Source organism: Amblyomma maculatum, chromosome 6 (assembly GCF_055883805.1).
Source record: "Amblyomma maculatum isolate TAMU_Amacu chromosome 6, ASM5588380v1, whole genome shotgun sequence".
NCBI lineage: Eukaryota > Metazoa > Arthropoda > Arachnida > Ixodida > Ixodidae > Amblyomma > Amblyomma maculatum.
The window spans coordinates 34,896,552-34,906,517 of NC_139349.1; the positions used below are offsets into that span (position 1 = coordinate 34,896,552).

Here is a 9,966-nt window from a genome sequence, read left to right on the forward strand (position 1 = left end):
ATAACCGGCTTCGTCAGTGCTCAATATATGCAGTTTCTTCGCTCGCAATTCAGCCTCCAAGCGGCCATGCGGAGCGATCCAAAACAGGACATGCTCGGTTGGAACTGTGCTACGATATGAAGCCGCCTAACACCATAGCGATAGCGCTTGCAAGCAAGCGAGAATATGAAAGAGGAGCTGGCAGACTCAGGTCTTTAAAGCTTGTCTGCCGGAATAATTTTGTTAACGGTAAAAAAATTTGAAGAGCAACGCTGCTGAATCGGATATGGAGCGGGAGCGTTAGCGTCGTGTCACCGAGCGTTCTTCTTCTTCTTCTTTCTTCTTCTTCTTCTTCTTCTTCTTCTTCTTCTTCTTCTTCTTCTTCTTCTTCTTCTTCTTCTTCTTCTTCTTCTTCTTCTTCTTCTTCTTCTTCTTCTTCTTCTTCTTCTTCTTCTTCTTCTTCTCATTCTTCTTCTTCTTCTCCTTCTTCTTCTTCTTCTTCTTCTTCTTCTTCTTCTTCTCATTCTTCTTCTTCTTCTCCTTCTTCTTCTCCTTCCTCTTCTTCTTCTTCTTCTTCTTCTTCTTCTTCTTCTTCTTCTTCTTCTTCTCTTCTTCTTCTTCTTCTTCTTCTTCTTCTTCTCTTCTTCTTCTTCTTCTTCTTCTTCTTCTTCTTCTTCTTCTTCTTCTTCTTCTTCTTCTTCTTCTTCTTCTTCTTCTTCTTCTTCTTCTTCTTCTTCTTCTTCTTCTTCTTCTTCTTCTTCTTCTTCTTCTTCTTCTTCTTCTTCTTCTTCTTCTTCTTCTTCTTCTTCTTCTTCTTCTTCTTCTTCTTCTTCTTCTTCTTCTTCTTCTTCTTCTTCTTCTTCTTCTTCTTCTTCTTCTTCTTCTTCTTCTTCTTCTTCTTCTTCTTCTTCTTCTTCTTCTTCTTCTTCTTCTTCTTCTTCTTCTTCTTCTTCTTCTTCTTCTTCTTCTTCTTCTTCTTCTTCTTCTTCTTCTTCTTCTTCTTCTTCTTCTTCTTCTTCTTCGCGGCTCTTCAAGGTCATTCGTGTCCGCTTCCACGGACTACGCAATGGGCCGAAACCTGGCGTAGTATTGCTTTCGCAATAAAACCACGGACACTAAGAACAAGACACACAAGGTACAGTCTTTGTCAAGAGTGTAGAGCCCAGGGCGTCTGCTTCTGAGCCTCTTCGTTCGGCTTGTAATGCATGTCCAGTGTTCCGAATCTCTCGATGGTAAGAAAATTTTGTGTCCTACCCTCTCCAATGGGAAGTACGTCCCCTAACGCTAGATTAGCGCCGCTGTTTGGCTCAAAAGCAGACCCCCCCCCCCCCCCCGGGCTCTACACTTTTGACAAAGGCTGTACACCCACTGTATCATATTCTTTGTGTCCGTGGGCTTTTTTTACCGCTAACTAAATTATTCAAGCAAGCCATTACCTACTAGCCCAACTTGAAGTTTTAACGAAGTTTGTCGGTCATTCCCTTGAAGTCGAAGAATTGTCCTTACGTATTTTACTGTAATTATTTTGTTTTAGGCTACGCCCATGACATATTCTTTTCTAAAATGCTAAAAAATACAGAGCGAGGAGAACGGAGACAAATCGGAGGGCTCTGTCATGAGAGCTACGTCGCTGTGAGGCTTTAGAGCGCGAGAAGCAATCGAGATGGTGATGCGAGCCAGGCCCGATAACACTGTTCCCTTCAACTCCTAAAGACGAAGATTGAGGGGCCTCTCGATTTCTTTTGGCATTTCCATGATACCAAACAAGCGTTCAAATTTTCTTGAGAAACAACGCATAACTTAGCTTCCATCTATGTAGGCTTTTTGTGGCTGCAAAACAAAAAGAGAATGTGTTCCTAATTGCAGAAGTCCAGATTCCAATTAATAAGTTTTGACTATGTAAACAAAGCATCTGCTTAAGCAGCTACACGCTGCCTAGTGGTAAATTAAACTGGTTAAATGAATAAGGCCGATTGGGCAGTCTCTATGCTTCGGTACGCGAAGAACTAATGGGGAGTTCAAAGCAACACGTAAGTTGCACAGCAGATAGTTAGATGCGGCCTAGTTTATATAGTTAAACAATTTTGTGGTATTTGACATTCTTATCTTGACATCTTCGAAGTTTCTCGTATCTTCTTTCGCGTACGCGTTTACTTACTTTGAAAAAGCTTCGGCAAAACAAGAGCCTTATGTGCTCAAACTTTCGCATATCGTTTTGTAGCTATGCAGCCAAGAATACTGGAGCAGAGGTTTCTTTACATTGTTATTAAACGAAGTATTTCGAGCATATCTGGCCTCCGTTGCAGCTTCAGTTTCACTTCTCGTGTGATTCTCAAATAATTATCTTCTGCCTGCCTCCAATACAAATATGCGCTCGCTTGCGTTACTGAAGGACTAGGCGAACGCAAGTTACAACGCGACTAATCAATAGTGCGGTCTTAGAGCGTTGCCAGACAAGTGCACTGCAAAACAATAAATAAACTTCTGCGAAGAGGCGACTCGTATGAGCTGCACAGAATTGCCAACACGCGGCGCACATATCTACATTCGCACGATGTGTATAGAGTCTTGCTGTGTATAGTAGTACTGTACTCCTAAACTGATGAAATAAAAAACGTTAATAACGAATTAACGGTGCAATATTTTGGATCAAGATGGACAAAACTTCTGAGGGGGCTATGTTCTGCTGTTCAGTCAGTGGGTGTGCTACAGCGCCATATCTTTCGCTGCATTGCCGCAATAATTGTCCTCGAGTATAGAGCCCTGATTGGCGCTGTCTTTGAAGACCTACTTACCAGGCTTGAAAAGAAAGATGCGGCGTCCATGAGCGTCCTTTTCGGGCGGGACCATCACAAGCTTCCGCGTAGCTGCAGATACTTTGGAAGGAAGAAAGTCACGAAATACCGGCCCACATGTGTCCCGTATGCGATAATAGTTGCACACATTACCAAGCGCTGCCTCCAGGTTGTACTTGCGGACCCGCAGGAAGCGCAGAAGGAACTCGCTGTCTGTCCTGGCGTTCAACTCCTCTTCCTCTGAAAAAAAAAAAAAAAAAGACAACAATCAGAAAGAATTAAATGCTGGAAGGAACCTCTTCAATTAATATTGCATTTCATTGCTGTCTTAGTATTGTGGAGGATGCTTGATCCAACATTCGCTGCCAGTAATATTATTCGCTTGTTTTAAAGACTTTCGGCTCAAGTACTTAGGTAGCAAATCACCTAATGATTGTTCAAATATCTGAGTTGAAAAATGAATAAATGAATGATTTTTCCCGCTCCGTCAAACTCGTGGCATTGATAAGTGTTTCGAGGCTGCCAAAGCCTCTGGAACTACTGGCTTAAAGATAGTGCTGTTAAGGCCTAAGCTTATGATAGCGCAAATAAGCAAAAATGCGTTGACTTTATGGTTGTCTGCTTTTGAGCATCGCTGCTCGCGACACTGGTATTTCGCTTTTGGTCTTCTGCTAGTTTCAAAACTTTTGGTTTTAGTAAAATTTTTTTTTATTAACGCGCTAGTCTAAGACAACGTAAATCTGTGCTTGCAAAGTTAACTGTGTCATAGGCTTTCACTGCTTCAAACAAGGGCGGCTTGCTTTTCTCCTCCATCGAAAAGCGGCCGCCGCTGCCAGGATTCTATCCCGCCTCTTTAGGCATATAGCAATAGAACTAGCCCCTGAGTAGCAGTGGAATGTTACGACTGCACGCTATCGGGCATTTGTATGCTAATAGAGGCACAAATTGGGGTATTACTGATAACGCGAGCAGTAATACGCGCGCACGCTAACGGTGGTCTGCAGAGAAGACGCAGTCGTGAGCCATTCACGCTGTTGCATCATACCATTAAATGTGGATTAAGTGTCCCACAAATATTTTCGCCGGTAGCTTTGGAACTAGTTTGAGCGTGGTGTAAGTAAACATAGATGAAATAATGTAATTAGGCAAGCAATGTGTAAATGCATAAAGCGAAGATCATCTAGGAAAAACTTTAACGCCTTTGAAGTCTAAAAGCAGCAGGAAGGGAACGTTTTTATTTTCTTCAAAACCACTAGAGTAGTATTTGGATGATAGCATTACTGATACTTTTTATTTTAAAGTGTCCTATATTCCTTCACGTCAAGACTAAAAAAAAAATAGGGGTGTGTTGAATCATAACATAAAAGCTACTGACGGAGGTACAGTGAATGCCAAGGTAAACAGATGACGTGATCGCCAGCAGAAAATCTCGCATTCCGTTTACAACGATATTTCTTCAAAAAACATTATTGCAGGCAGCATAGGCATTTTATTTTTATACAATGAACTGGGTAATAGAGACTTACAACCCGAAAGCACATGTGGAAACCGTTTTCAGTCGGATTCTTCACCTTGCGTCCCTGTAAATAATTTATCAAAGGAGTAACAACGAGAGTTTCTCTAAATTCTCTTTATCTTTGACCTAGTTATGTTTTGTGGAAGCGAAGACATTTTGCCGGCCACACATACCCGCATACACTTTAATTCATGGTATTTCAATACGCCCCTGGCTATATGCATCTAGAATCTTAGCATATGCTAAGGGTGCTCGTGGACATGCGCATTTACCACGCTTAATGGGTCTAGGGAAGGTAGGAATGCGAGGGCCTTCGACTTCCGGCTGATTCGAATCTCATCCACCTATCTGAAAGTACAGAACAGAACTGGTAGGCAACTGCCAAATCGTCCATGATGTCACGTGGTCGCGTCACATTAGGCAACGCTACGACTAGTCAGTTTCCGGCAATGCAAGCCACCAACTACCAACTGCTAAAGCTGTGCCATTGATGTTCCCGCTCGCTCGCAACGCGGCCGCCAATAACGCCGACAGCACTGAAGACGGAATTTCTGCAGGACGCGCACTTTAAGGTTATCGTGTTCACATCAGGCGCTGACATTGTCGCAATGTCGACGTTAGGAGCTAAATATTATCTGCATGTCTTTGGCAGGTGTCAGCTGGTACGCATTATGGAAGTTCCCGCCGTCCATTTTTGTGTGTCGTCACTAGATAACTTTACAATGCCGTGTTGAGAGGCTCCGCGAACGTTACGCCTTGGCCTTCGAGATGGAAGGGTGCTTAGATAACGAGTTTGATTCGTACCCCGTAGACTATACAAGCACCTTAGTACGGGTTTGTTAAAGTTGGGCTTAATATATACGTCCAGTTATCTTTTTTTTTTTTTGTGCGCTTGCGTTTTGTATTACTCGCCTATTAATTTTTTGCTGAAATGTATTTTTTTCCGTGCGTGTTGATTCTGTTTGTTTGCTTGTTGTATTCTTTTTTCTTCTTTTTCTTTTTTCTGTGTGTGTGTGTGTGTGTGTGTGTGTGTGTGTGTGTGTGTGTGTGTGTGTGTGTGTGTGCGTGCGTGCGTGCGTGCGTGCGTGCGTGTGTGTGTGTGTGTGTGTGTGTGTGTGTGTGTGTGTGTGTGTGTGTGTGCGTGCGTGCGTGCGTGCGTGCGTGCGTGCGTGCGTGCGTGTGTGTGTGTGTGTGTGTGTGTGTGTGTGTGTGTGCGCGTGTGTGTGTGTGTGTGTGTGTGTGTGTGTGTGTGTGTGTGTGTGTGTGTGTGTGTGTGTGTGTGTGTGTGTGTGTGTGTGTGTGTGTGTGTGTGTGTGTGTGCGTGCGTGCGTGCGTGCGTGCGTGCGTGCGTGCGTGCGTGCGTGCGTGCGTGCGTGTGTGTGTGTGTGTGTGTGTGTGTGTGTGTGTGTGTGTGTGTGTGTGTGTGTGTGTGTGTGTGTGTGTGTGTGTGTGTGTGTGTGTGTGTGTGTGTGTGTGTGTGTGTGTGTGTGTGTGTGTGTGTGTGTGTGTGTGTGTGTGTGTGTGTGTGTGTGTGTGTGTGTGTGTGTGTGTGTGTGTGTGTGTGTGTGTGTGTGTGTGTGTGTGTGTGTGTGTGTGTGTGTGTGTGTGTGTGTGTGTGTGTGTGTGTGTGTGTGTGTGTGTGTGTGTGTGTGTGTGTGTGTGTGTGTTCATTACGGCTGCCTGATCAAGTTTATTCTGTACTGGACCGTCTACTAGCCCCGCGGCTATCGGTCCAAATATTCTTTATGTATTTTGTTGCATACAAATAAAGATCACTTTGATTGATTGATTGATTGATTCATTGATTGATTGATTGATCAGTGGAGCACCACTCACTTCTTATAGAACTCAACTCCACTAGTACACAATAGACTGCATTATAAATATTCGGCTTGCTACAAATTTCTCATACAACAACCAGTGCAATCTGTGCCACAGTCACATTGACTATAAGAGGGATTCAATGTGTAAGCTCAAGTGTGTGCGTAATAATACGGTATATTCTTCACGTACTTGAAAGTTTGTCATGTGTTCCGCAGACAAAATATTATGGTTGCTTGGGTTCATACGCGAATGCACCAGTGACCCGTGCTTGAGTATTTACAACGCGCTTCGTACTATTCGCTAGGTTACGCAGGTTAAAAAAAATATTCTCTTGGGTCGTGCTCCATAATGCTAATGCTGGGACTGTACATGTAAGAAACAATTTAAAATTTGAGGGGAGCACTTGAATCACCTTACGTTCAGCAAGTCGAAAGCATTTTGGCCGCCCTGCAACGATGCTTGAACAAAACTGATTCATCGAGAGAGAGAGAGAGAGAGAGACCGAGTAGAGAGTGAGATATAGTGAGATAGGAATAGAGTATCTCTATCCGTAAAGAGGAAGAGAGAGTAGACATTATCTCTCCTTCTCTCTAAAAAAACGGTAGAGGGAGGGAAAGAGGGCAGTGAAAGAGCTTCTGTCTCACTTTCTCTCTTCAGAGAGAGATTGTAGAAAAAGAAAATCTCATTCTCATCTCTGAATATTGTTATCTATCAATAAATAAACTATCGGTCACTGTGTATCAGAACCCCACCGATATCCCGTGGAATCCTGCTTAATCTTGCGGACACGTCTGGCGCACATTTTCTGGGGCGCCACTAATGAGCTGTTTGAGGCCTTTAAGAAGGGAAGGGGAATAAACGCCACACAGTAGTCAACTGACAACGAGAATTGTTGATCTAATGCTAAAAAAAGAGTTCTTAATAGGAGTCATTGCAGCAGTTACTCTAAACACCTATTTCAACCCGCATACCGCAAAATGAATTGAAAAGTGCTCGTACATTAAACAGTAGGCTCTTTATTGTCCCTTGTTTCAGCTTCGACTAGAAAAACTCGAATGGATGCTTTGTGTTCTCAAAAGATACGATGTAGAGGGTTGGGCTGCAGAATATCCCAATAAGGGCGATCTGTAACGCTTTTTCACTTCCTCAATGTCCCATGCGATGCTCGATGCGATGATCGACGGCTAATCAACCGCCGGCAATCTTCCAACTTCACAGATTCGCTTTCCTGGAGTACTGAGACAGGAAATACGTGCCTAGCTGGGTTCGCGGTTTTTACGGCGGTGATAACGCCCTGACACTTGTCCAAGAAGTCTGCGATCCACAAAGGAAACAAGGCCGAAAAATAATAATAAAAAACCATAACGAGGAAAAACGAAGAATATAACGCTGTCACTGACCCTAGGGTATTCGCGTGCGTATGTCGTGCAACTGTGCGCGTAAGAAGGCCTTGAGGGCTTTTTATTTTCTTTTTTTTTGCCGCAAGAAAAAGATTCCCCTCGACTGAGCGAGACAAGTTTCTGGCGAAAAGGCCGTTTCAGGGCTCGCACATTAGGACACGTGTAAAGTTCATCGTCGCTCAGTCTCGATTTGGAGTGCATTTTCCTTTACCATACTTCAAACAACCCCAATTATACATCCTTAAAGGTTGCTCTAACGAAACGGCATTGTGATGGAAATATGTTTAACAGGTAATTTCGCTTTTTTTATTTGTTCTCCTTGTCCGTCCAAGGTTTATATTGCTCGTGCGCGTTAGTATATATAGTGTGTAGAGCTAGTCCAGCCTTCTGAGGTCTACAGCGGAGTAGCAGCACGGACAGAACGAGAGAGACGGACACAAACACAACAATCTTTCATGTTTGAGTCCGTCTCTCTTGTTCTGTCCGTGTTGCTACTGTGCTGTAGTCCACAGAATGATGAACCAACCAGTCAGCCACTACGTATTAAGCTAGTCCAGCTTCTTCAGACTGGACAATGCTCAAGCTTCTCAGTTCGAGCATCCCGCAACTTTCAATTTATTTCCTCCATAAGGACTGTTTGTTCAAGCTCGGCTGTCAAACTGCTATAAACTTTCAGTAGCCTACATGCCTTCTGATGGAATCAATCACTAAAGTGGGACGTTCATCAGTGATGCTATTGATTACACTTTGTTTATAACTTCTGATCTGATGACGGTATCGGTATTGGCGCCCTGAATTGCTTCGGTTTCTATAAGCCAGCCTTTTTTAGCCGTACACACCAAAGTGCCTACTGAAGCGCCTACTGAGGATGATTTAGCGGTGCTTTCTTCTATTGTTGAAAAAGAAAGGCGTATCCAACACTGCGCTGAGCAGGTAATACAGCAATGGCTAACTACTCACAGTGCGCATAAAATCACAACTTGAACATTTTGCAAGATACCACGCATAGGATCGAGCCACAATAGGCCGGTGTCAGTGACATCAAATTTGAAAATTATATAGCTTTACGACCTTCAAATCGGTATATAGCGGGTGGTTGCAGAGCATGTTCTGGCTTGAATTACCCGTGAGTGCAAAAGATAAAAGCTAAATTAAACGTAGACACTAAACACCACCTTCTGGGAAAATACTGGGGAGTCTCGCTCCTCAGATATCCCGCGCACGAAAATTGAATTAGCTGGGCAACGCAACGACAATACCTAATTGTGACGCGTAAATTTTAACGCGCTAACATTAGCTCCCTCATGTAAAAAAAAAAATGTTCACTGGCGTCGACAGGGTCTACTATTTCAAGCTGCCTAGCCTACAAAAATTACGAGCATGCCTTTGGCAAACACTACAACTTTTCCACCTGTCTATTGAACACTTGAATCCTGGAAAAATGGCAAGCATTTCTTTGGCAGGCGGTAGCTATCGGAGACATGGCAGAGAACTCGTTGATTGGAGGTGTAGTGGCATTCCGGCGCTTACTTCTCGTTTGATTCTAGAAGCCGCCGGATGTCTGTAGAGCGGTTCCCTCCTTTCCCCGAAGTGTTTGTAGTTGTACGTGCTGAACAATGCAGGCTAATCAAAAACAGCGATGCAACTTTAGAAGCAGCAGAAACTTGAGCTAGTTGGTACGTTTTAGAAAACTTCGATAGGCCTCTTGAGAAATAAGCATTAAAATTTGTTTCCATATAGGCGATAACAAGTTCATGTACTGCATTTTTTCGGAAATTACTATCCATGCGTATAACTATAAAGTCTCATTCATCGTCTATGACGTTTTTCATATCCATCATTTTGTGAAATAGAGGGTGTCCGATTGAACCAGCCAGCTTCTACTACTTATTATCGCACCACTGTAGCTGAAACGAGGGCTTACCTTGCAAACGCTGTGCAAGTTTTTGCAGAGCTTGTCGTCTTTTCGCAGGCGTCTCTCCTAGTTCTTCCTCGGCTATCTGCTGCAACTTGAAAGGGAGCGCTCCTTCCGACGTGTCAATCACATCGTCCACGCACCGCTTCGTATAGACGCCCGACATTGCACGGGGGACGCACACCGCCTAAACCTCGGGCCAGAGAGCACGCTGAGAGCGCGGACAATCAGTGAATAAAAGCCTTGCAGTCGAGAAAGCTGAATACACTGCCTTATTTATGCGCACTTCAACGCATTCCTTACACTGCAAACGAGTTATTACACGCGTGTTGCAGGAGAGAAAGAAAATAGTGGCAGACCTGCATCTGAGGCAATTCGCAGCTCTTTTAACTGACGGTCGTCCTTCGAGCTCATACGCAACAAATTCCGCGTCCATTTTGGAGAGCACGTCTTTACCGTCTAGTTCTCTTATTCCACCATGGTGTTATTGGTATTCCCTGCAGTGGGTGAAAAACATTGTGCGCTGTACGTTATGCG

The 9,966-nt window shown here is 43.8% G+C and overlaps 1 protein-coding gene across 1 annotated transcript in view; it reads right to left on the reverse strand.

Moving 5' to 3' along the window:
• The window catches only part of LOC146185488 (alpha-tocopherol transfer protein-like), a 15,369-nt gene extending 5,774 nt beyond the window's left edge, over positions 1 to 9,595 (reverse strand). The window contains exons 1-2 of the mRNA XM_084605539.1: positions 9,439 to 9,595; positions 2,775 to 3,014 (exon numbers count right to left, since the gene is read on the reverse strand). Coding sequence (XP_084461665.1) covers positions 2,775 to 3,014; positions 9,439 to 9,595 — 397 coding nt within the window. The remainder of the gene's footprint in view (positions 1 to 2,774; positions 3,015 to 9,438) is intronic.
• Between the last annotated feature and the right edge of the window lie 371 nt (positions 9,596 to 9,966).